The sequence below is a fragment of the Pteropus alecto genome, unplaced genomic scaffold (assembly GCF_000325575.1).
Source record: "Pteropus alecto unplaced genomic scaffold, ASM32557v1 scaffold45, whole genome shotgun sequence".
NCBI classification, from domain to species: domain Eukaryota; kingdom Metazoa; phylum Chordata; class Mammalia; order Chiroptera; family Pteropodidae; genus Pteropus; species Pteropus alecto.
In genome coordinates, this window is record NW_006442491.1 from 28,644,337 (window position 1) to 28,665,883 (window position 21,547).

The window sequence follows — 21,547 nt, forward strand, 5'->3', positions numbered from 1 at the left end:
CGCCGCCGCCCCGCCACTGCAGTCGTCGCCGCTGCCCCCTCTGCTGCCGCTGCCGCCTGAGGAGTGGGCCTAGGAAGGAAGCGGTCACCGCGCTCGGAGCTCCGCTCACAAGCGTCTTTGCCCCCTGCAGTCCTCCCACGGTGAGTGTGGTTGCTGGGTCCACCCGGGGCCCCCAGGGGCCCAAGCTCGACTCTGTCCTCGGCGGCGACGACGACCAGGGCGACCCCGCCGGAGGGCTTCGGGGATAGCGGCGCGCGGCCTCATCGGCCCCGCGCGGCCGCCTGCGGCGCGGGCCCGGCCTTGCTGCGGCCCCTCCCTGTTTCCGGGGCCGGGCCCTTCGTTCCTTGAGAGGCCCCGGCCGCCCTCACCGCCTGCGGCCTTGCCCGGCGGGTGGGGTGCGGCTCCGTACCGGGCGGGAAAGGAGATCGAGCCACGGACCCCGGATCCTCCCTCACTGCCCAGTTTCGATCCCCGCGCGACCCCTCCCTGCGCCTGGGCGCAGAGGTCCGACCTTTTCAGCTCTGTCACCCCTGCTTCTCGCTTTCCGGTTTACCAGAATTAAAAATTGAACCAAATGCGGGCGAGTCCTCGAGCCCCAGTGCCCCTGCTCGACTCTCGCTGGATGGATAAAGGGGTTTAACCTTGGGAGAGAGCAGAGAGAAAACCCCCTCCCACTTTGCAGTAAAGCCATTTCATCATCGTTCGCTGGTTTTGGAGCCTGGCAGGACCCGAGATTCCCTGGGAAGCACAGGGTTGAGGTTTGAATCAAAATGCATTTGTTGGAACCGGTTACCGAGTCAGGCCAGATAGCCAGGAAAAAAAAGTCAAAGGCTGAGAATCGAGCATTTTCCCACGGTACTGACCGTCCTTAATGCCAATCTTTTGTCTCCTCGCCCCAAATTCCCCATACTGTCTATTAGCATGTTTTTAGTCTTGCAATTTGCCTGATGGCCTCCCTGGTGGTGGGGAAGAGTGAGAGTGATTTGGGCCCCTTTTCTTCATAAAATGAGTACATCTTTGTCTATTGCAAATGGAGACCTCGCATGCAATGAGGTTTTCAGAGGTGGCAGTATTGTTAAGACAGTTTGCCAACCTTTCTGTAAAAATCCGTGTCTCTTGTCCTTACCTTCACGGCTTTTCTCTTTGGTAAGGCTAGATAACATCAGGCTCTGATTTTACTCACCTTCTGTGGGAGATGATGTTATGAACATGTAAAATCAGGTGGCTACAGGAGCCCAAACAGAAAGATGAAGCACCTGTAAGAAAATAAAAATTGTCTGCATTTCTCAACTCTGTCTCAGTTGTTGAAATCACACATGCAGTTTGTAGAACAGGACACATGGTTACTCAGCTTTTTTGCATTTTCCTGTTAGAAATTTATCTTTATAGATATTACTACTTGGTTCCTAGTGATATTCTCGAATAGTTTCAATGCACTCCAGTTCTTATTTAGGAATGCATATCTCAATTGGCTGAGACCTAATTTTTCAGCACATAGGATGGTGAAGATAAAACCTGTAGGTTTTACTGGGCCCTAATTAGATTTTTATGTGTGGCCTTCAAAATAGAAGGCCAATAATCCATTAGCAACTGCTGAATTATTTTCCTAGCCTTTCCTTTCAATTAGATAAGAAACCATTCACCTATCTTACAGATGGAGTCTTTATGAGAAGTGAGGTGATTTGGCCTAAACCACACACCTGGTTTTCATATTGAATATCCTCATTCATCAGTAGTAAATATTTATGGACTGTCAACCCCTAGAGTATGGCTCTTACCCTATAATCTTCTGTACATTTCCCATGATGCAGTGCCTGTGTTATGTTGAAGCCATTTTAGAATTGGAGCTCTATAGATCAGGAAGGCAACCTCCATAAAACCAGGCTGAGCAAATTACCATGGTGCTATTTCCCAAGGCAGAGTCTCCAGACTTTTGGGCCCCTGCAAAAAGTGCATTTTGCTCATTTGGTTGTGGATATAGAAGCAGAAAGACTACTGGACTTGGCGTCAGATCAATTTGATTCAGGTCTTGCCTGCAACATTTTCTAGCTGTGATCTTCAGCAGGCTGCTTAATCTCTGGTTATTGGTTTCGCTATCTCCAGAGTTGTCATGAGGCCATTTTACAAACTAAATTCTTAAATATAAGCTTTTGGTTTTGTTTTTTAATCACAGAATTCACTATTAATGGCTTTCTTTTTTCCTCCAGTTGCATTCTGATGAGACTCAACCCTACTTTAAATATATGTTGCTTTCAAAAAAATGGCATAGTATTACAGAACCTTATTTTGTATATAGCATCTCTAGTCTTCCTATTCACCCATCTAGTCTTCCTATGAGCCCATTTTCTCATCTGTACAATGGAAATGTTTAGTCTTTAATGTGTTATTGTGAAAAATTTAATTAAATAAGGATCTGGGATATAGTAGATGTTTTAATAAATGTTATTTGACCATATAAACGAATATACACATATGTAGATAAGACATGCTTATATGCTATAAAACATAGACATAAAGAGTCCATCCCTTTGTGATTTATTCACCAGCTGATGAGGTAGCATCAAACAACTAGTCTATAATAATAGCTACCACTTTTATTGCTCACTGTGTACCAAGCTTTATTCTAAGTCCTTTACACATAGTAATTAACCCTTCATAACAACCAGTGATAGATAAGTACTGTTAGCCCCATTTTACAGGTGAGGAAACTGAAGCATAGAGAAGTTAAATAATTTTCTGAGGGATATACACACAGCACAAGGTAAGTGCTGGAGCCAGCAATCAAACCCAGGCAGTATGGCTCTAATGATAGATTTCTACTCATAATAGACAACATATGTGTATATTTCATGTGAACACCATTTTGTCCTTAATTTTTTATTTATATTTGTCTTATTAAAGTAAATGTTTTAACAGGCATTTTAGCTATTTTGAAAATAGATATAATCTAATTTATTGGGGGGACTATATTTCATTCTGGCTCGTAGGGATGTTACTGCTTGTGAAAGACCACATTTTTCTAGTATTTGCTTCATGTGACGGAGAAATTTCAAGTTACTTTGTGGCACACTGACTTATCCAATCCTAGGTTCTTCATCTAATGGAATTTAATCAGGACTACCATTATTAATTTTTCTTTATCATACTATCTTTTCTGTAGAATTTTAAATTTTTCGTATTTTGTTAGGGAGGAGGAGATTAGGCCTCTATCTACGTAAGTAGGAAGAAAATTCTAAATTATAACATTCTGTTATGCTGCTTGCTCTTTCAGTGGCCTCAAACTAAGCGGTTTTCCTTTAAATGAGGATAGATTCCTTAGAGCATGAACTAAAATTTATTTGTGAAAGAACTTTAAGTTCCTGGGTTCCTACATTTTTCTAGGGAAAGGTGACAATTCACACTAGTTAGGGAGCAAGAAATTAATTGTTTTATTTTATTTTATTTATTTTTTTTTAGGCAAGTCACCCCTTGGTTGACCTCACAGATTGCAAGGACCTTGTCAGTTTACAATCTCTTATTTTTTATTTTTTACACCTACAGCACCTGATCTTCTTAGGTGGTCTCCCATCCAAGTACTAACCAAGCCTGACGCTGCTTAGCTTCCGAGATCTGATGGTATCAGACTTGTTCAGGGTAGCATGGCTGTAGACTAAGAAATTAATTGTATAATAGCAACTTGTAAGCTTTAGAACCATCTTGGTCTCAACTCATGTATGATCCTGGTAGTCATCTATATGACATGATGGAGAAATTATCAGTCAAGAGTTGGATTCTGAGGGAATTTTCCTAAGGGGAATACTTAGGAAGGAAAAATAGACTAAAGTTACTTTCTGTTTTGTGATTTGTATGCTAAAAGCCAATCATCTTACTGCTTTCTCTGCTAAAAGATCTAATATAGGCATCGCTATGTATTTGTAATACTTACTATAATGAGATGAAATTGATGGCCTCAAGAGAACAAGTCATTCCCAACAGACTGAGTGAGATGACTTTTTTTTTAAGCTGGTAATTCCTCTATTGTGTAAATTTTCTGTTGTACTAGTTGGTTTATTTCATTGTTTTTCCGAAGAGATCCAACAATAAAAGTTACTTCTGAATAGCCTTGACCAGGGCAGAGATTGGAAGTGACAATAAAAGTAGGTATGAGCCCTTGGCCATTGTTAACTGTCCGCAAAGTTTACCTTAAAGCTTGTTTGACAGTCTGGAGAGATTTTGGCATATGCTGTTTTAAACTGCTTAATTTGAATTTGGGCTTTCAAAGCTAGAGAGGTTAAGACCATTTCTCAAACCTCGCTGTGACAGCCTTTTTGGGTCTTCAAAAATTTTCATTCCATTTTTTCTTAAGCATCGAGAATCATAATTGATCTTTAGGAATAGTGCTTCATTGAGGAAAGAGCTTATATCAGATATACCTGTGTGACCCTGGGCAAGTTACTCTTAGCTTCTATAAAAAGGGACCATGACACTTCATAGGATTCTCTGGATTAAATGAGTTGATATTTCAGTGCTTTGCACATTTAGACAGACCATCATAATTGATGGCTTTTTGTTGTTTACTAAACCATTTAGCTAGTATGGCTTTTTGTGTAGCTAACTGGTTGGACTTTTGAATAGAGGAGATAGAAAGTATTCCAAGGGCTTGTTGAAGCTCACTTTGAATCTGTGAATATAACAGTTGGTAGCTAGAAAATGTAGGGTTGTCTCCTGGCTGGAGCTGAGGCGGCTCTTTTTACAAACAAAAAGCAACAAACAGACAAGCCCGTGGACACAAGACAACAGTGTGGTGGTTACCAGGGAGAAATGGGGTGGCGGGGGGTCAAATATATGGTGATGGAAGGAAACTAGACTTTGGGTGGTGAGGACACAATGGAATCTACAGATGATGGAATATAAAATTGTACACCTAAAACTTATATGTTATTAACCAAGGTTACCCTAATTTAATTTTTTTTAAAAGCCTAAGACAGTGTAAATATAGTCTGTATTTTATAGGTCAGATGTGGTCTACCTACCTCTATCCATATAGGAAATAAGAATCTGTTCACTTCCTTCAAAAAGTGTATCAGTTGATCAGAAAGTTTCATATTCAACGTGTCAGGCATTGTGCTATGTGTCGGGCACCCACAGATCAAAGTCTGGGTTCTTGCCTGAAGCTCAGTCCAGTGTGGGAGCCAACAAAGCCTTTCACAGTGAACTGTGATAACTGCTGTTTTAGAGTCTGGCATAGGTACGTTAACAGGTGCCTTTCTTTTAAAAGTCTTTAAAAAAAGCTGTCTGGATAGAAAAGGAATGAGGTGTGTAGTAAACGTCCCTTCACTGGCTGACCATTTGTTTGTTAGACTTTTGTGGAATATTCTGTGGCTACCGTTTGAGTGCTTACATTGTGCAGAAACCATGCTAAAGGGTTTGCACTGGGAACCAAATTTGCTTCTAACAAGAACCTTATTAAGTAGATTTGCATATTTAATGCATGAGAAAACAGACTTACAGAGGTCGGGTAACATGGAGTTGGTGTGTGGTACTGGTCAGTTGGGCTTGGCCACTCCCATTATGTTGAAGGGCCCGAAGCTTCTGCTCCTTATTCACAAGGTCGACCACAAAGATGGGCTGTCTTTATGTGTCGGTATTAGCATATTGTCATTTTAGTTAAATGGATCACTTAAAGCCAAGAGATCAGTTTAGTGTCATATCTGCTGTTGAGTCACATTGTGTGACCTTGGGCATATCACTTATCACCTCCATTATTTTAGGTTTAATTTTGTCTGATTGGACGTAATTAGTAATGGTATTCAACAACTGATGTGAAAGAGGGGCGGGGTCTTCAAATAGAAGTGCCGTTTCCCTCCACAATCCCATGTTCTCTGGACATCATTGCTAATGACTTCGTATTTCAGACATGCCGTGTTTTATTTTCTAGCAAAGAGCCTGCAAATATTTGAATGGAATTAAATTTATTACAGGACTCTGAATTTTGTGTGTAGAATGGCACACAGACATTCTTAGAGTGGGCGTTTTTCAGTGAGTAGTTTTCTTTAAGAGCCAGGAGTACTTTTTCTGGGTAACACCCACTAACCACCTGGTTCCACTGACTTCCGCAGTCCCTCCTGCAGTAGCTTGGCATCTGTTTTTCCTTCAGCAGCGTGGCTCCAGACCGTGACTTTGACTTTATGGGGGCTCTGGGTGCTCTATCTGGAATGGTACACCTGTGAGTGCTGTTCAGAATTTGCTGTCAATTCCTTACCCCGTGGACACTTCTGAGCCTAGATTCTAAAGATGTTCCTGTCAGTTTTCTTGCTTCAGTTTGATAACTGTTCTCATTTCTTTATGTACCTTGGCCTTTGAGTTCTCTTTCATCTAGAAAAACGTACATGCACTTTATTCATCTATGTTTCTATTTTCCCACAAAGGGAGTTTCCTTTTTCCCTGCCCCCAACCCACGAAGCCAGTTAGGACCAGTTACATTTAAACTAAGCCTTTTTCCTCTAATTCTAGCTGGTTGCTTCTCCATGAAGCAGCTTTGTAACCCTTAAATATGCGCTGTCTTCTCATGTTCCTACCATGGAATTCCTCAGTGAATGGTCAAAAGAGTTCTTGGAAATACTGGTAGTTTTTGTTTCTTCATTTACAGTTATTTCAACACGCACTGAATTATACACATTTTTGTGAAGTAGTTTAAGACTATGCCTATCGAGCCTTGACTCTGACCAGCACTGTCTGGCCATTTTATGTATATCATCTTAGTTGATAGGTGTTCCTGTCTCTTTTTAACAATTGAGGAACCTGAAATTGAGAAAAGTTATTTTTAAAGTCACCTATTTCCTTTTTAGGAGCTCAGATTTGTTATGTTAAGGATTTCCTAATAACAGATCCCACTCATGTATGTTTCATATTAGAGTTTCAGTAATCCTGAAACATGCTAGATAATAGAATTCTCACTGTAAACTTCTAACAAATTATTAAACTAAATTAAATCGAGGATATTCTTTTCCTTGAAAACAAAACAGGTGAAAATTAATACTTCTAAAAGCCACAGCTGTCATTTTCATCTTTTTTTCCTTTATAGTGATTTTTCTAAAATATAGATTAACAGTGGATAGTCTTTTATTTTTTTCTTCTTATCTTATCGGATGTCTACTTCTGGCCACTGGGAAATGACCACTCAGTATTCTGTCCCAGGCTTGAAAAGTATTCCTTAGGCAAATAATTGAGATAGAGGGGCGAGGTTGGCTCATAAATGGCTCTTACTTCAGCATTGACTTTATGATTTAAGCTTTCATTTATTTGAAGGAAATCCTATTATTTCATGGGTACCCGTAGAAATTAGTCTTCATAATATTCTTTAGGGGATATTTTACAGGAATGAAATGTCGTGCAGCATTTCCCTCCTCTTTATAGCTCTTCAATGAGTATTTCTATGACATTAAATCACTTCTTTTCATGGCCAGTAATCTTGTACCATTTATCTCCACTGTTAGATATTTAGATTGTCCTCTGTATCTAGTGGCCTTGAAATGCTGTCATCATGTAGCTGTGCTTGAGAATATCTGTTCTGGAACATGGCAGTGTCTTCCTAATCTGTGCCAGGCACAAGGAAACCTCTTGACCCGCTGCAGGGTTAGACCTTTCAGCCTCTAATAATTTTTCTGCTCTGGTATCTCGACTGTGCTGTTAGCTCCAGGCCTGATAATGAGACTGCGGTCTTTTAAGGCTTTTTAAGAGGCATGCAAAGGCTTTCTTGCTGATGTTTATCTTGGTGGAACCTTGGTTCAAAGTCTCAGAAGAAAAGTACGTCTTGATTATAAACTCCATCACTACTTGGCATCTCTAGAAAATCCAATTAGGAACCAGTGAATAAAACTTTTACAGTTAACATTTGTGTCTGTTTTGAGGCCACTGAGGGGGAGTGGAGTCTTTATCTAGGAATGTTCACATTATAATGTATTCTCTTCCTGTACAGGACTGATCTAGACTTTCTTTTCCTTTACATGGGTTGTATATTTTTTTAAAAATCCAAGCTCACATTTTATGGGCTAAAACAGTTGATGTGTACGTACTGTGAGAGGAATAATAGTACTTCAATTTTGTTCTGCACTGTGCATTTAAAAAAAAATTTCCCCCATATTTACTCTTTGATTCCTGCCCCTCATCTTGACAGCACTTCTTCTGAGGTAAATGCTATTGTCTTCAGATTATAGATTGGAAGACTGAGATTAAACAAGCTCACATGGCTATGTAATAACAGATTCCGCTTTTACACATTGTCCTGTTGCCTTTATGCCATTACCACATGTGGGTAGCCTGTGTTCTTTCTGCTCTCCCAGTAATGATTTGTTGAAAAAATTCAGAGATACTTATTTGAGCATTAGTTTTGTAATTGAACAGTTTGGGGCATTAAATGAGAAAAAAAATGTAAGGCTTTAAGAACATGCACACGTGGAGCTGTTTGTAAATAATGGTACACTGCTCGTCATCCTTACCATGGAACACACAGAATGTGGGCATAAAGAAGCCCTAGACTGTGTAATAAGCTACACGTGTGTTTGGATTCATAGGCAGGGTAGATCAGGGAATGCTTTCTGGTCCTAGATGGATGAAAGAGTTTGCATAGGCAGGAAGCAAAAACGAGAGCATTCTAGATGAAGGGAACTATAGGAGGTCCCCCTTATCCTCGAGATGTGTTCCAAGACCTTATGGATGTCTGAAACCATGAGTAGTACTGAACACTATATATACGTTTTTTCCCTGTACATACAAATCTATGATAAAGTTCAATTTATAAATTAGGCACTATAGGAAATTAACAACAGTAACTAATAATAAAACCATTAGAACAATATATTGTAATAAAAGTTATGTGAATGTGGTCTTTGTCTCTGATAACCGATCTGATAACCTAGACGGCTAGGAAGTGACTAACGGGTGCAGGTCGTCTGCTGTGCGGACACTCTGGACAAAGATGATTCATGTCCTGGATGAGACGGAGCTGGACAGCATGAGATTTCATTACACTACTTAGAACGGTGTGTGATTTAAAAACATAAATTGTTTATTTCTGGAATTTTTTTGATATTTTCAGACCACAGTTGACTGTGGGTAACTGAAACCATGGAAAACGAAACCGCAGATAAGGGAAGACTATTGTATAGAAGCAGTTTGGGGCATGTATGAGCATGACATTTATGGAATATTCAGTGATGTCCAGCCTGGAGAAGGGTACATGTTGGAGAGTAGTGGATGAGAAAGCCTAAAAGGTCCAGAGAAGCCAAATTATGAAGACTTTGAAAGCTAGGTAGAGTAGCCAAAAGAGAGTCATTGAAACTTACTAAGGATGGAGGCATGACTAAGTAATTTCGAAGTAGGGTTACAGAAGTACAAGGAATGAGGTACAAACGTAATGAGGTTTTAATATGATTATGAAGAATAGGTGCTTTGAATTATTTAAGAATAGAGAGAACCCTACCAAAGTTGCAGATATTTTAATTCATACTGATTATGTGCAAGATTATGTGCACGATGCTGTGGGAGATGTGCCCTAAAGGAGTTTATGGTGTAATAAGGGACTTAAGGGATATATTCAGGTTATTTTAGTACTGAAGACATGTGATAAGGCATTAAGAGAGGTACAGATGAAATGCTTTGTGAGAATATTTTCAGCTTAGAATAGTGCTGTCCAGTAGAAATAGAATGCAAGCCACATGTAATTAATTTTTTTGTGGTAGCTACATTTAAAAAGTGAAACAAGTGAAACTGATTTTTTAATTTTTTAAAATTTAACTGCACATATCCAGATATTGCAATTTAAACATGTGGGACTAGGCACATGTGGCTAGTGGCTATCACATATCAGACAGCTCAGTTATAGCAGCCTAAAAGATTTCTTGGAAGGGATGCCATTTGAGCCATGCTCAGAAAGAATTCTGTATGCAGAGTAGATGGGAAGGGACATTCTGGGTAGAGGGAGTGGCTTGATGAGCAAAGACACAGAGACAGGAAAGTGCACTTAATATGTAAGAAAACCATTTTGAATAAAGCACATATGGTGTGGAAGGCATGTTTTCGGGAAGAATCTTGGGGAGGAGATAGGTTGGAAAGCCTTCACGGATAGGAGGAAATCTGACTACTATTGGCAGTAGAGAATATTTTAAAAATTTGAGCAGGAAGTGACTTAAGTAGAGCTTTAAGATAGGGTCTGATAGCAAAGGCTGGAAGGAGGCTAAAGAAAACGAGAGACTGAAAGCAGTGGGACTAAGGAAAGATTATGGATGGGAGGTTTATTGTAGATGTAGAAATAGGAACAATTTAATTTCTCTGTTGTCTGCTGCCTTCCTCCAAACTGCTGGGTGTTGTGTAACCCATTTCCTGTTGAAATTGGTCTAGCTGCTTCAAAATCCATGTTATATAAGTCAAAAGTTACATAAGCAGTAGGCATCAGGACATTTAACTATGGCTTTTGCTTGTTGTAAGTTGTGTGTGTATGTGTGTAATTCATTTTTTTTAACAGATGGATACTTTTTTTTAGGCATGTATTCAGTCTTACCATATCATGATGGTTCTCAATTTCCAAGGACTCTTTCAGTCTTCTCAAAGAAGCTTGAAATAGTTGGCTCCAACCCAGAGAGGTCACATTTTATTTCGAGAACTAGGGTGTGTACATTTGGGAGGTCCCAAGGAGTAGTCAGGATTCTTCAGAGAGGTATGATTTAACTTTGAATGTTTGGGAAGGGGAAAAGGCAGGGTGTGTCTTAATTGGGAGCCTGGTCGGGCCAAAGAGTGTCATGGAGTCCTTTAGCAATGAGAAAGTTTCATTGGCTTTCCGTCTTATAATAGTACTACATGGGATGGCTTAGCTCTGAATTGGCTTTTGGCCAGTGCTTTATTAATTGGAATCTTTCCTGTGTAGAGTTGGACAGGTGCTGTTTTCTGAACTTTGGAGTGGACCACTAAGTGACTGCTATCTTTGAATTAGTCTACAGACTGGAAACTTTCTAAGGTCCATTTAAAGTTGGCTTCTTTCTGCTTCTCACTTTTAGGAACAATGAAATACGGTTATTTAATGATGGAGATAGTGTCCTGATCTGAAGAATTTATGATCAAGAAAGTTGGACATACTGAGAGAGTATATAATTTTAAGATGATGAACAGTATATTTTCAATGTGCTTATATTAGAGTAGGCTAGGTTGTGTTGTCATAACAGACAGCCCCACCATCTCAGTGCCTTAACCCAGCAAAAGCTTATTTCTTTTTCACATTACATGTCCAGTGCAGGTCTGCAGGACTCTCTGCACTGCAGTCACACAGGGACTCGGGCTTCAGACACTCCACTGTTTTGTGACAGCGCCATCTAGAACACATGGCCTTCTGGGTGGCTGTTGTGAGAGAAGAGTCTGGCGAACCACAGATAGGCTTTTCGCAGTGTCAGCCTGGAAGTAGCATCATTTCTGCTCGTGTTTCATCAGACAGAACTAACCATGTAACCCCTCCTAAGTGCAGGAGGGTTGCTGGCAAACGTAGGAGAGCAAATGGGATATTTTGTGAGGATTATTATCTCTTATGGTTATGTGAGTGAAGAGAAGATGCCAGATGGATCAAGGTGAGACCTGCTTCACTGAGTGTAGCTTAGAATTAGCGAGCCTTATATAGGACACAGCTCTGAATATGATTTAGGTAATAAGTGGGATGAAGAAAAATAGTTCTGAGCTAGAAAACCAACTCTTTCTGAATTATCTAGATTTGGAGCATACCTTATTATTGTGCTCCATGTCATAAAACATGTTTATGTGGTAGGGCCCTGTCTGTAGAATTTCTCCCTTGAAAAACAGAAATGACTTGAGGCAAAACCATTTTATCTTTATATACCTTAAGATACTAGTGTATTTTTACACAGGCACAAATGGATATATTGCAATTTAAACCAACACTACATGAAACTAACTTATATTGGTTAATAAATAATTTTTAGCTACATGTTATCCAAAACTTGCTGCATTCTCCATAAATGGTGGTGATTATAGTGGGGAATTGACTATGGTAAGGTGAATAATTTAAGTTATTCACTGACTGGTATATAAAGGGTTTGATAAAATGATAAACTGAAGCCATTAAGAGTTTTGTCTATTTCAGAAAAACTTTTAAATGAACTCAGTTATGGTTTGAAGTTCTGTGGTACATATTGTTGAATACACTTATGTCTCTTGCAACCTACCATGAACAAAATTAGTGCCCAATATTTGTATATAATTCCATGAACTTTTCACAGTGCCTTCATGAAGATTAGATCATTAATTACTCATAGAAACCAGTGGAGAGTTGATAGTTTTCTTATTCTCCACTAAGGAAACTGAAATGCGCAGAGGTTGAGCAAGTTCACCAAGGTCATACCACTTATAAGCAGAGCTGGTGCTAGATACAGCCAAATCTGTCTGCCTTAATTTATGCTACCGTGTGTCCTTAAAACAGATGTAACAAATTGCAGAAGACATGATAAAAATGGCTTCTATTTTTTTAGGTACCTACTGATCGATGGGCACTGCCAAACATAATATTTAAAGTCATATCTTTTGCTTTAAGATCACTTGAAGCAATTGTCACACATAAGATGTTTTTTTCTAGACTATGGTTGAAAAACAGATTTGGTCAAAACCAGACAGTTTTGAAAAGAGGGACATATATTTACCATAAGTTTCTAAAGAAATAGTTATTAAGCAGTCTGTGTATTGAGGCAGATTAGAGAAGTGGAAGAACACAAAAGCCGTAGAGGCAGAGAAACTAATTTGAGTTGGCTCTCCACCTTCTCCTGTCAGAGTTGCCCTGGGCACATCCCTTGCCTTCGCTGAACCTCCATTTCTTCACCCGAGAAAAGGAGGAGAGGATTGTTGTGGACAGATCTACCCTGTAGGACTGTTGGGAAAATGGACCAAAATAATAAAAGACCTTAGCAAAGTACCTAACCCTGTCAGTGCTCTTGGTCAGTGGTGTCGAGGGCATCTGGAAGTAGATGTTTCACTTGTAGGTGTGTTTCTTTCTAGATGGGTTGAAAGAAGATTTCGCACTTGCATTTCCTGGGCCCTGAAGCCTGACATTTGCTTTCCCTTTTTCTCCTGCTCTTGTTCTAGGGAATGACCATGGATAAAAGTGAGCTGGTACAGAAAGCCAAACTCGCCGAGCAGGCTGAGCGCTATGATGATATGGCTGCAGCCATGAAGGCAGTCACAGAACAGGGGCACGAACTTTCCAATGAAGAGAGAAATCTGCTCTCCGTCGCCTATAAGAACGTGGTAGGCGCCCGCCGTTCTTCCTGGCGTGTCATCTCCAGCATTGAACAGAAAACAGAGAGGAATGAGAAGAAGCAGCAGATGGGCAAAGAGTACCGCGAGAAGATAGAGGCAGAACTGCAGGACATCTGCAACGATGTTCTGGTAAGAGGCCAGTGTTTCTGTTTCAAACAATGATTTCTAAATAGTATTAATTTAGTGTACAATGCAGACTCTCAAACAGCTTATGAGAGAAAGGTGTCTGATATACTGGAAAGCTACAAACCATTCACAACTAATTTTTAAGCATATGATGTGGTTTTTCTCACCTCTTACCTAATCAGAGGTTGCTTTTCACCTTCAGGGTATTTTCCTCTTCCTTCAAAAAGACCTGTGGAAAACAGGAACATTTAATCAACATCCTTCCAACTTTTCTTTAGAAATTGAGTCTAGACAGGCAGGATTTTAGATAAATGCAGCTACTTTAGGCTGTTCTATATATTAGTCTGAGTGCTAATGTCATCTCCATCAGAGGGACAGGAGCAAAAAGCTGAGCTGCCTTTCAGCCTCTCCCCAGTCAGGCCTCATAGTGTAAGGTCCTGTTTTTGTCTGAAAGTTAGCCACATTGGTCGGTTCGGGCCTGCTTTCCAAAGTCAAATCAGCAGTGGTTTGGGGGTTCTCCTCTCCGGTGTTTTATAGAAGCCTTAGTCAGATGATTAATGCCAAACTGCTTTCACTCTGGCCACCATCTGGGATTGGATGGGAGGGGTGTATATCCTAGAGCAAATCATGATCATATTGTCTTTCCCTCACATCCTGAGCCCAATGGGAACTTTCTTTTTCTTCCAGGTGAAATCAGGTAAAAATGAACGGTGAGGGCTGCTTTGAAGGGAAAAGGAATTCACACTTGTGGATCTACCTCCCCTGCTGGCTGCCTTTCTGAATTACTGCCCATGACACCTTTCTTTTGAAAACCTGTACAAAGCTTGTCAGCCATTAGGCAGTTCTCATCCCTAACCCATAAGGAGTTACACGCTGTCTGTCTGCAAAGAATATTAAAATGACTACTGCCCTTTGCATCTTCTCACTTTGATTAAATCCCCCTATAACTAAGCTTTTGCATCAAGCTGCTCTTTTTGTGCAACTCATGGTGTAAGAATGTCATGGCTATATTTGTTGCCTGTTGGTAATTTGGGAGTTAATTAATGGTGCACTAATTCCTGAATGTTAGGTACATTTGGTATTCAGATGAAGTATGGCATGCATTCCAAGGGCAATAAAGTTCCATAGTTCCTGAAAATGTAGACCAGCTTTTGAAGAGTGTCTGAAAGAATGTGAAGAAAAGCATGGTACTTACTGCCTCTTAACCAGTTTTTCAGGATGGCACATTCTAAAACAACTCTTGGAAAATATTGCTCTGTATACGAAGCTTGGACTCCTTCAGAACTGCTTTTGTTGTAAGCATAAATGTTTAAAGGCATTTATTATTAATAATAGTGGTAGCTACTTTTTGAGTGCTTACTACATGCCAGGCAACGTGTTAAATAAACACTTGTGTACGTTAGCTCATTTCTCTTCGTAATCACTCTCAAAAGTGGCTGTCATGCTTCCCCGTTGGAGAGCCGAGGAAATGGAGGCTCAGGGAGATTAGGTTGTTTGTCCAGGGTTACACAGAGAGTAAGCGGCAGAGGAAGGATTTCTACCCAGGTCTGAGTGATTCTAAATTTAAGTTTTTGGCAGTATTGCTCTTTTATCATTTTTTTCTTCCCAAAATGGAAAGTTTTCTTTTTCTCTAATAGGAGTAATAAAAGTTGTTTTGTTTTGTTTTGTTTAAAGGACAGGACAGAAGGGTATAAATGAGAAAGTAAAAAATAATTTCTGTTCCTATCACCTAGAGAACCATTATTAACGTGTTGATAAATATACTTTCAGACTTTTTCCTTACATATTTTTGTGTGTGAATGCATATTTAATTTATTATTAAAATTAGATTCATGTGGTATTTATAATCTTTTTTTCTCAGACTTTGAGAACCTTTTCATGTTATCATGTTATCAGTGTAGTTTATTGTCATTTTTATGGTCAAAGTGATTTTTTACAGAAGAAAATGGGCATCTGCTGTTATGACCTGGGCTAAAGAACAATTAAAAAAATGTGGTTTTTTTAATCTTTGAAAAAATTTAAGAGGTGGTAGTGTGTATCTGGAATCTCAAACAGTTTTAACGTCTTGTAAATAATATTTCCAGATTCTTAACAGAATATGAATCATTTTTTAGGAGCTGTTGGACAAATATCTTATTCCCAATGCTACACAACCAGAAAGTAAGGTGTTCTACTTGAAAATGAAAGGAGATTATTTTAGATATCTTTCTGAGGTGGCATCTGGAGACAATAAACAAAGTAAGTAACATTGTTTAAAAAAAGAAGTTTGATCAGTAATAGAGCCAGTCTTCCTTCATAATAATTTTAACAGTTTTTACTTTGTGCGTTCATCATAGACACTAACACCACAGTACTCAGAATCTGAAAGACCACAGCACTGTGCTGACCTGTGACAAACAAGGTCCTGGGAATTGACACATCCACATACATCTAAGGGGAAGATATGGAGGGCATTAAAAGTCTGGTGCAGCAGTGCATTTAAAGAGATCTTTACCTGGAGGATTATTTGGTAGCTCTCTTTTTAGAGGCCTGGAAGTTCATGAATCTAATTATAAGACTATGTACTGGATAAGCACATGCACACTAGGCAGAGAGTTATATAGCAGCCAGGTGACAGTCAAAATGACCTCACTTGCCAGTCACCTAGCAATGCCTTTGGAACCACCCCATCATGGTCCTAAATAACAACCGTAGACCTCTCCCTCCACCGGGGTTACAGCTCTCCATCTTCCCTGGCTGTAACCCGTACTCTCGCTCCCCCCCACTGCCGACTCGCCCCCCGCCCCAGGGGTACTAACCTTGTTTCCATGTGGTTAGCCAGTTCCAGGCTTGACCCGTCTTCTACCTCATAATGTGCTTTTAATAAGTGAGTATTTCTCATAAAAAATAGTTCGATAGTATGAAACCACTTTAGTAAATAGTGATGCATTTCTCTTAACACATACATGCGTTACTGTGATGGTGATCATTATAGCTATGCTTTATTAAGTGTCTACTATGTGCCAAGTATTGTAGAGTCTTGTTTATTTCTCTCACAAACCTGGGAGTTTAGGTGTGAGTCTGTTTCATTTCTCTGGTAAGGAATCCAAGGCTCATGGAGGTTTTCACTTACTCCAAGCCACACACCTAGTGAATAAGAGTTGGGAATTCATATTTGGGTCTAAAATCCATGATCTTTTCACTAAAACATATTGTTTTCCTTGTTCTGTCTTGTTTTTTCTGTATTAACTGCTTTAGTAGACTTTGTTATGATTGTCTTTGTTTTCTCCCAAAGCATTTAATATAAGACTTGGCTTAGAACAAACATTTAACAAATGATTCTTAATCAGATGGTGGAGACACGGACCCCCTCATTCAGTAGACATTTAGTCCAGCCTAGTTTGGTAAAATAATTTAATAGTGGTCCAGTGTATGGTGCATCCTACACACCCAATTCTGTACCCTCCACATATGTTTTTTATCTTTCTTTTAGCCACTGTTTCGAACTCCCAGCAGGCTTACCAGGAAGCATTTGAAATTAGTAAGAAAGAAATGCAGCCTACACACCCAATTCGACTTGGCCTGGCACTGAATTTCTCAGTCTTTTACTATGAGATTCTGAACTCTCCTGAAAAGGCTTGCAGCTTGGCAAAAACGGTGAGAAAGATTCTCTGGGGTTTCTGATCATAGTAAACTGATGTTTGTGCTATTTAATAACTCTTTAAAAACTATTTGAATGTAACTCATTGTCTTGGACTTTTTTGAAGATTTTTCTGGAGGTATCTTTTATAAAATAAAGATCTTTTTTGTTTTTTCTTAGCAACTAATTTTTGTTTATTTTTGATTACTGTTTTTGGAGGATGGTTGTAGAAAATTCAGTGTGAAGATAGTTTGTTGCTTCTTGTCAAGTTTTGGGCTGTAGATCTCCATTATATATTTATTCTATTTATACCATAATTTGAAGTTATAGCTGTGTAAACAAAAGAAATCGGACCATGTTTTGTGTCTGATCCTCGTTTGGTAACTTGACTGCCTTTTCTTCATATTTTTGTAGTCATTCAACATGCACGCTGTTATTTAAGGTTTTGTTTTTGTTTTTTTAATTTGAAAAATGTGGGAATTATTCAAGTTCCATCACTTAATCGAATCAGATTAGTAGTATGAAATTGTTCTCCCTTTATCCCTTGTATCCAGACCTTTTGAGTTCTTGCTTTAAAAAAAAATTACTAGAAATGCCTTTGGTAATTAAAAAATTACATGAATTTGCCTAGAATGAATGTGCTGTATTAACAGTAATACCTGTTGACTTAGTAGGTAAAGTTCTTATCTAGGAATTTTTGTCATTGTTGGTTGGTGCTTTATAAACACATGTTTGCTGAAACAACTGGCAAACTAGGTAGTAATGGCTCAGAGTACTGTACAGAAAGAGAAATTATATTCACTTGTTAGCAGGAAAAAAATGGGCTAAAGTTGGTCCATAGAACCCGTGACTTCTTTGCTAAAGGCTCTTTGTTGTAGGCATTTGATGAAGCAATTGCTGAATTGGACACGCTGAATGAAGAGTCGTACAAAGACAGCACCCTGATCATGCAGTTGCTTAGGGACAATCTCACTGTAAGTACCCGGATTTCATTGACTGCTTCTGGAGGGTTTACAGTCTCTATTCACTTAACTAATAATTCACTGTTACCCAGACCTCAAGAGGGGAGTTGTAACTTGTGCGTACAGTTAAAATTTTAAATTGTTGAGCTGGTTTTGAGTGCTAAAGTTTTGACCTTTATAATCATCGCTGTCTACAGTACTACGGGGAGAATTTTAAATAGTTGAGTGAATTAAGATGCTATAGATTGGGCCACCTCCCTGAGTAAATTTTAGTAGTCTTCCTTCAATTATGACTCTGTTTTTCTCTTGCAGCTCTGGACGTCGGAAAACCAGGGAGATGAAGGAGATGCTGGGGAAGGAGAGAACTAATGTCCGTCGTGCTTCATGATCTGTTCAGTGTCACTCTGTACCCTCCACATAATGTCCCTTTGTGCGATAAAAAAAAGAATCGTACGTCAACTGTCGATTTTTCACAGCCTCAGCCTAGCAAAAATGGTCCATGGGATAAACAGCTCGTATTTGTATTTCAAACTCAGATTGGTCACATAAATGCCACGGCATTCTGAAGGTTTGATTTTGATTAACATTGACAGGATTACCGTGTGTTTAATTTTTTTAAAAACTGAACACTGTGATTATGGGGTTTTGTAACTACGCAGAACTCTTACTGGTAGAAAAAATAGACCTGAATTATGTGTAACTTTTTGGAAAGTTTAATCTGATATTAAAAAGTCAATGAAATACAGCTCCATTGTAAAGTTGTACAGAAAGTTATAGATTATATTGTGATGCTGGGACTTGGAGTGAGACACCTGTCATTTTGCATTCGAGTTTGATGGTAATTCACAGTAATTCTACCTGTTGTTCAGGCCTTATAGACACTTGACCAGTTTGGGCTGTTGCCACTCAAAAGTTCATGACCGCAGATGTCCACAGTGTCTTCCTGTGAGGAAACTCGAAGCCTGAAATTGAAATTCTTTGTGGCAGACAACTGGGTCTGACAGCATGAGAAGGTCCAGTGCTCATAAAACACACGTGACTGAAACCTCTTTCCTATAGTAATATGTTACTGATTTATGACTTGTGCTTCTGTAGTGGAATCTATTTTCCTTGTAACCACGAGCTAAAGAAGATAAAAAGCCGTGTATCTTATGAATGGCCTTATCTGTCTTCTGGGTAATACCTTTAAGAATAATGTTCTTCGGAGATTGCCTTCCACATGAGGAGTACTCAGTCTTTGGGTTCTTCCTAGCTCGGGGCTATCAAATTTTAAAATCTAAACATTCTTTCCCATTGTTCTTTTTAACTGTTGACTTTGGTTTTCTCTTCCCTCTTTAAATTTCTGTACTTCTGCTGCTTTACTTTTTTCCTTTTTGAATTCTGTCTTTGTCTTTTGTCCAGTTTAATACCATATGGGCAGGGATAGGAGGCCTGGAGGAGGTGAGGAGTGAAGTTGGTGAGCACTTTCGCAAGCAGGCCTTGTTTCAGAGAGTTGAGAAGAGCTTCCAGCACCATAGCTCTGTCTTCCTCCAGTTCTCAGCACGGTTGTTACTCTTCAGTCATATCAAGATCTGAATCAAAAAAGTATTTTTAAATATCCATGACTTCTCCCTGTATTACAGCCAGCCCTGATAATGCTTGTTAGTACCTGTCACCAGATCTTCCAACTGTACTCATCCAGCCAAGTTCACAGACGTGTTTAAAAAAGACCCTATAATGCAGGGAAATTGCATGAACACTGCAATGGGGAGAATCAAGAATACCCAGGCCTACCAGTCTCACAGTATCCCCCTTCCTTTTAACATTCCATGTAGCCGTAGTGTCCATCTGTTTGTCCATCTGCTGAAATGAGAAAAGAAACATTCATGCACTGACGAAAACAAACCAAAAAAAGAAAAAAAAATCCCTTTCTAGCTGAACAAAAATGTGCAGTTAAATACTTGGCGCTTGAAAATGCAGTAGTGAATGTGGAACGAGCCTGTCTGTATATCTGGTAGCTCTCTCTTGCTTTGTTTTTCCTTACCAGTATTCTGCCTCACGTTTGCTTCTGTGATGGTTATACTGCCTAGCAAGCACACCCGTGGTTGTGAAAATAGTATAGCAAAAAAGAAAAATCCCCGGTTATTGATGTACTAGATTTGTGTATGTCTTTTAAACAGTTCTAGTTTCCACCTTACACGGAATAATCAGGAACAGTGTAAAAATTCAAAAGTGAAATAAAAAATTTTATCAGTTAGTTGCCTGCGAGTTTATGTGTGGCCCCATCTCTATCACTACCAGAACTAGCTAACTTCACATTAATTTTGGGCTCTAATCCTCAAAAATAGGCAACAGTTTTGTTCTTTAGAACCAGAAGTCAAGGTGTTGTAGAGGGGAAGAAATTACAAATAATTAACACAGCCCATCCACCTTCCACAACAAAGCATTCAGGTCTTTTGGGGCTTCAGAGATTTGATAGACAGTTACTTTGTATCCCATTCAAGTCCTCACCCCCCTCCCTGTTTTTAAACCCTGAGATGTAACCAAGACAGAGATGGTTGCATAAGGCCTAGTCATCTCCAAAGTTCTATGTGTCTCTGTCATCTGTCCCAATACTTGGGTAGTCTACAGCCCTATTTTTCCTTATGGGATTTGCTCCTTTCTAAAAATGTCCACACTCCCACAAAGAAAAAGATCAGGATGGGGTGGTATTTTACTCCAAGATTAAAACTAGTGCTTTCTTGCTACTTAATACTGTAGGCTGGGCAGCCAGACTGGCTCCTGCCCCTGGTTCTGGAGCTGTTCCACAGGTGAAACACCCAATCAAAGGTCATTGGAACCTACCTGCTTCGTTGCAGCAGGGACACCAGGAGAGTCCCTCAGCCTAGGTAAAGTGCAGTTCCACGATGGATTCGAATTCAAAAGTGGCCCTACACCACCTATTGAGGCTGCAAACTGACAGAGGGGCCTTACTGCTCAGCTTGGGACCACTGTCAGGACCTTGTTTGTTAGGTCCCCACTGTTCCCATAGATCCTGGGTCACAAGTGACTTGGTGAACCTTCCTGGTGGCAGGCTGGTGGAATAGATTTCTTATGAGAAAGAGGTGGGCAGAAAATATTCCACGAAAAGGTTGGCAATACATAAGGGTCTGTGTCAAGGAAGGCCTTAGTGGTCTCGAATTCTCACATGGCGCCTTCAGTCCCAACTCAGAGCCGATTCTAGAAGGGTGTGACGGGATCTGGGCTGTCATGAGAAAAAGACGCCTTTCAAGTGGCTAGGTACACAAGCTTTGAGGATGGGCATCCGGCTCCGAATTCTTCCGTTTGTGAAACACGCAGGGGATGCAGCACTCTCCCCTTTAATCCTTGCGAAGAGTAAGTCTGCAGAAAACGGAGACGGGCCCAAAAAGGCAATGACAGGATTAGAACCCAGATGCCCTGCCGTCCCAAAGGGCTTGGAACTCCATCCCATCTCCGCATCCCTACTCCAGGCCAGGTGAGGGCTCTCCCCGCCTCCGGAGGCGGGGTCAGAGATGCCGTCCACCTGAGGCTTCTAGAACACGGAGGGGGTCCC

General features: G+C 40.0%; 1 protein-coding gene and 1 pseudogene across 1 annotated transcript; one reads left to right on the forward strand and one right to left on the reverse strand.

The window, feature by feature from the left end:
* The first annotated feature begins 6 nt into the window (after window positions 1–6).
* On the forward strand, window positions 7–20,230 carry YWHAB (tyrosine 3-monooxygenase/tryptophan 5-monooxygenase activation protein beta). Its single transcript, XM_006921842.1, has 6 exons — window positions 7–140; window positions 13,114–13,416; window positions 15,528–15,651; window positions 16,886–17,049; window positions 17,911–18,006; window positions 18,307–20,230. Exons 2-6 carry the CDS (start codon window positions 13,117–13,119, stop codon window positions 18,361–18,363), a joined length of 741 nt encoding a protein of 246 aa, XP_006921904.1. The 5' UTR covers window positions 7–140; window positions 13,114–13,116; the 3' UTR covers window positions 18,364–20,230.
* On the reverse strand, window positions 3,532–3,650 carry LOC112471228 (annotated as a pseudogene).
* Window positions 20,231–21,547: the final 1,317 nt, after the last annotated feature.

Bases quoted from the DNA above. Each gene is read 5' to 3' on its own strand.
- YWHAB (XM_006921842.1), top strand. From the start codon at position 13,117: ATGACCATGGATAAAAGTGAGCTGGTACAGAAAGCCAAACTCGCCGAG. The intron at 13,417-15,527 runs GTAAGAGGCCAG...ATCATTTTTTAG, and splicing joins ACATCTGCAACGATGTTCTG to GAGCTGTTGGACAAATATCT. The intron at 15,652-16,885 runs GTAAGTAACATT...TCTTTCTTTTAG, and splicing joins ATCTGGAGACAATAAACAAA to CCACTGTTTCGAACTCCCAG.